Source organism: Pelecanus crispus, chromosome 2, assembly GCF_030463565.1.
Source record: "Pelecanus crispus isolate bPelCri1 chromosome 2, bPelCri1.pri, whole genome shotgun sequence".
In the NCBI taxonomy this organism is placed as follows: Eukaryota; Metazoa; Chordata; class Aves; order Pelecaniformes; family Pelecanidae; genus Pelecanus; species Pelecanus crispus.
This window is the reverse complement of record NC_134644.1, coordinates 80,538,671-80,543,436: the sequence shown is the minus strand read 5'-3', so window position 1 is coordinate 80,543,436 and position 4,766 is coordinate 80,538,671. Positions and strand designations below refer to the sequence as shown.

The following is a 4,766-nucleotide window of genomic DNA, read 5'->3' as shown; positions in this document are numbered from 1 at the left end:
AGCTCTGTCTCACGTGCACTGAAGCAAGTACAACTGTGGCAGTTGAAGATGTTATTACTCAGAGCTGTCTGTCCCACGTCTCTCCTAGATGCTACTGTTGGTAGAGAGGTACATGTACCCGTATCTCACCTGCTCCAGTTTGCAGCCTAGCATTTAAGTTCAAACCCACCTCCACGGTATTACTTGCCAATGGACTGCGAACAGGAGCAGCAGAGACACAGTCTTGAGTTCCCTTCTTCAGGTGCAGTAACATCTTTGCCACATTAATAGCGCAGAGATGTCAAACTGCCACAGCTTGAATCACCAGACTTCATCTCTCAGAGCCCTTTGCTAGCCTACAACGAAAGGAGTTGAGCTAACCTCACAGCAAATGCCAGGCAATTTGGGCATAAGGGGATAACACCTGTGGTTGGCTGACAAACTGGCTCAGCCACAGTAACTGGATCATATCTCTGGGCATACAGAGAGCTTGATCCCGCCCAAATTATAAGACTCTGTCAAACACACTCATACACACACACATAATGTAGTATTTTCATCAAGAAGCTTTCTACAAATCAACTGTTTGCATGATTACAGCTGAGAGTCTTGAAGATGGGATGGAAATTATGGCAAGATGTTTTTCAAAGGTAGAAAGAAAAAAAATCAACCTCCTACGATTAGGTCTCTGTTGTGTAGTTGCTGTATGAGAGAGATGGCACAGATGAGAAGTTGTTATTCCACTGTCTTCCTCCAGTATTCTGCTGCAACTCTGCCTGCTCTTTGTATTTGCTCAGAAGATTTTTGGCTTCTTGCAGATCCTGAGAAGAGTTTTCCCCATATTCTTCTTTCAGCCACTGCCTGAACTGCAGAAATTGAACATAGATACACAATATGATGAAACAATAACATGAGACTGATGCAGAATTAATACTCCCTCCTGTCCTACAGAATTTCAAGAGCCTTTAAAAACACAAGTAAAGCAAAGCACTCCACATATTGCATGTCCTTCAACAGCAGCACAGAATACACAGGCACAGGAACACACATTTGAAATCATCGAGATCCCTTACATCCCCTAAAATGACACACTTGCATAGCAGCTTGGCTGCCTGGAGTAATATGGAATACGGAGCACCCACCAGGCAAGGACATCCTGGACTCAAAAGCACCCTCATCCTGTTGCATGTATAATGAGATGAATAAGCATGGAAGCTCATATGACCGGCCAACTTGACCGAGTCACAACAGGCCGCAAGAATGTTGAAGATCAGGAAGTGAACCACTCATGGGTTTTTCATCCTAAGCCCACAAATACCAGTAGTAAAACATGTACTGTAGATATCAGGAAAGGGATCTTCTGGGAAGACAAAGACCAGGAGCTTTAAAAGCTATGGAATAGGACCCTATGTGAGTGACTGAATATGGTACACAGTAACAGCTGTACAGGGTCCAGTTGAAGGTCAGTCCAGCTCTGTATCCTGGTACGAGAGCAGCCAGATGTAAATGCCAAAGAAAGAATCAGGCAATGGCAGGGCAATAATGCTGGGACCTTTTCCCTTCTCCTTTCCCCAGCTTCCAGCAATTTTCAGCTCAGGTACTTTTGGAAGGTGAGGCAGTATCTTTGTTTTTGACAGCAACAAATAAATTTTTCTGCCATGAGATCACTTTCTGAATCCACAAATTTTAACGACAAGATAGCTGGACGCCAACAAGCTCCGTAAGTACATCTCATATAAAAACCCCTCCTTTTCCTTGATTGGGACCTGCCAATTGATAGCTTCCTCTCACATTACAGGGAAGAGTGGAAATCACACCTGTTCACACTCTCTATTTCACTCAGTTTTATAGAGCTTTATCACATCCTTCTCTGTCATTTCTTTGCCAGTCAAAGAATTTGAGTCCACTTAGTTACTCCTGGCAATCTTGTTGCTCTCCTCTGCACAAGCAGCAAGTAGACACAGACCCCAACTGTTCTGTCCCAGTGGCGATAATATACCTGTGATAATTTTTCAAGCTTTAACTTTCATAGCTTTGTCCTGTTTGCGGCTCATGGACAGCTTTATCCACAAGACCATTTACTAGGACATTGGGAGACAAGACCTAACATACTTACTCCCTCCCATTCCTAAAAGACCGCAAGGTCCTGAGTCAAATCTGAAGCCTCAGTGTGTCCTCGTGGGAAGTTTGGAATTCGTGCAAACCATGTTACGACCTTAGTGACTAAACCCCTTCCTGTAAGACCGAGATTCTAAAGGACCCCATTCCAGAAACCCCACAGGATACCACCCTATAGTGGCACAGCAAAACACCCAGGCTGCTGAAATCAGAAAAAAGTTCACGCCCTTGGCAGATGGCATTATTCCACTGAAATCAGGTGTGTAAACAGACACCTGCTGAGGATGTGGTTGCTGTTAAGAGACAGTAGGAAACTACAGCCCAGCCAGTGACTACAGGTGGATATTTCTTTTTGCAACCTACTGCCTCCCCCTCAGTGAAAAAAGGCAGAATGTGCCGTCCATAGTGGATGAAAAAAGAGAGACGTTACTGTCTTTATCAGGCTATTTGCATATAGCCTTAATTGTCATTGCTGTTAGCCCAGACCAATTAGAGTAGAAATGACTGTAAGGGAGGAAGGAGACAAGTCTGGAAAGTCCCCCTCTGACTTTTGTCTCTTAAAAATCGGTTACTCTACCATTTACACCAGTTCCAAACGATCCAGGAAACATTCAGTTAAATATTAAAAAAACGCAAATATTTACAGTTGCAAACTGCATCATGCAAAACAAATGGTAATATCTAAACTCTGAGCTTTCTGCAGCAGAATGACAGGGAGGGAATAAAAAAAACCAACATCCTTGCCTCATGTATCTTGCTTTCCGATTTTGGTTTGCCTCTGTTGTTGTTGTTGATTTTTAATAAGCACAACAGACACAAAAGCCCAGAGAACAGCAACATGCTGAGCAATGGAAAACGGAGGGGACGGCCAGAGTAGGTTGTTAACATAAGTGGAAGTCACCGATCACCCACGGGGAGCAGGTCTTTTGCGTGGGATGGTTCTTTTTAGGGGTAAGAAACTAATTTTTGTTTTACAAAAACCACTTTGCAGTCTTACTGTTCCCTCAATTCTCCTAGTCCTACAAAGCCTTCAAAGGCTAAGAAGAAAAAAGGGTCAGATTTGAGACTGTTCTACACGTCAGAAAATTTATAAAGTCTCAGCCACAGAAGGAGGGGGGGAACACAACACGTAAGTCATAATGAGAACCCAGTTTAACTCCTGGATAGCAAAGATTTTTGATTATGATTTCTTTCCTGCTTACTATTCCAAATGAATGTGTTGGGGGGAAACCCACTATTTTTATGCAACTGGTACTTCTAGGTTGGTCTTTCTGCTGTGTTCTGAGCAACTCACTCTTTACTTGCTACCCCTCTAAAGGTGTCAGTCTTCTATTGTGTCTTAGCACACATGAAGCAATCACTGGACTGAGAGCACAGCTGGGCAGGAGGTGTTTAGATGTGCTTCATCTCTTCTCCCATCCAACACCGCCCAATACCTTCAGTTCTATCCGCACCTCCCCAGTGGAGTGGGCTTGGCCAAGAAGCCACCCCCTCAAAGCAAAAACAGGGAGTCAGATAAACCACCCAGGCCACAAAATAATGAGAAGTAGCCCATAATCTGACTTGTGGTTGTGTTTTGCAGCTCATTCATTTGTAGTTCATTTACCTGATCAACATCATGTTTTTCAAAATCCTGTAGCTGCCTCTGGAAGCCCATGTTAGGATTGGCACAGGATCTTGCTGCGCGGACAACAGACAGTGCATCTTCCCAACCAAAGTCTGTGATGGTCATGATGTAGGCAACCACCAATGTTACGCTCCTGGAGACACCTGCAAGGCTGCATGAAAAAGGAGGTGCAATAAATTGAACAAGTGCTGTTCTTCATCTATCACATTTAAAAGCATCACTTCCCAACATCACAGCAGACTGCTGTGTTGCTTTGCCATGAGGAATACTGTAATATTTGAGTTAAAGGGCTTTGGTGCTGCTTTTTCAAATGCATCAGAACAAATCTGTGCCAAGATTGAGAAAGTGGGTTCTGAGTAGTAATTCATATGAGACTGAGAAGGAAGAAATAAGTACTAAGTCTTCACAAAAGCAGGGAACAGTGCACGTGTTCTAAGTTAGATTTGGGTTTTAATAAGCTAGAAGTAAGTCACCCACTTTTTTCTGCTTATATAGATCAGAACAGTGAAATAAGACCGTTCCCTCTCCACCACAAATAAAGGCTTCAATTTCATGGGACCAAAATGAACTTTTAACTGAACTGTTAAAGTACGTATGTCTGGTTGCTTGAGTTCTTTTCCTCTTTTGGCTATCTATGCACTGTGCAACTGCAACTCTCAGGACTCCAGTTTCCCCACATGAAATGCTGGGATAAAGTAAGAATCATTCACTACTAGCGGTTTGACAAAAAACTGGACAAAAAACTCCCAACTATTACAATTGTGAGTATAAAAAAATGTGTTTGAGTTACATTTGTACCAGACTCCTTCACTTGGCATTTCGAGAACATTTTCTGCTTTTGAAATGCTTCACAAATTTAAATATATGTTTTTTAAAACTCTTATCAGAATTCAGACTAATTATCCCTGTTTTACATATGAGGAGACTGACCAAATGACTCGTGCACAGCCCTATCATGAGTCAGTAGCAAACTGAGGATTTATGCTCAGGGCCTGTATAAAAGTCCAGTCTTCAAATCACAAGATGACTCTGATTCCAGATA

At 42.7% G+C, this 4,766-nt stretch overlaps 1 protein-coding gene across 1 annotated transcript; it reads right to left on the bottom strand.

Annotated features, from left to right (window-relative positions):
• Positions 1-659: 659 nt before the first annotated feature.
• On the bottom strand, positions 660-3,829 carry DUSP22 (dual specificity phosphatase 22). The gene is made up of 2 exons (XM_009488611.2): positions 3,704-3,829; positions 660-845 (listed from the first exon to the last, which is right to left on the bottom strand). Exons 1-2 carry the CDS (start codon positions 3,827-3,829, stop codon positions 660-662), a joined length of 312 nt encoding a protein of 103 aa, XP_009486886.2.
• Between the last annotated feature and the right edge of the window lie 937 nt (positions 3,830-4,766).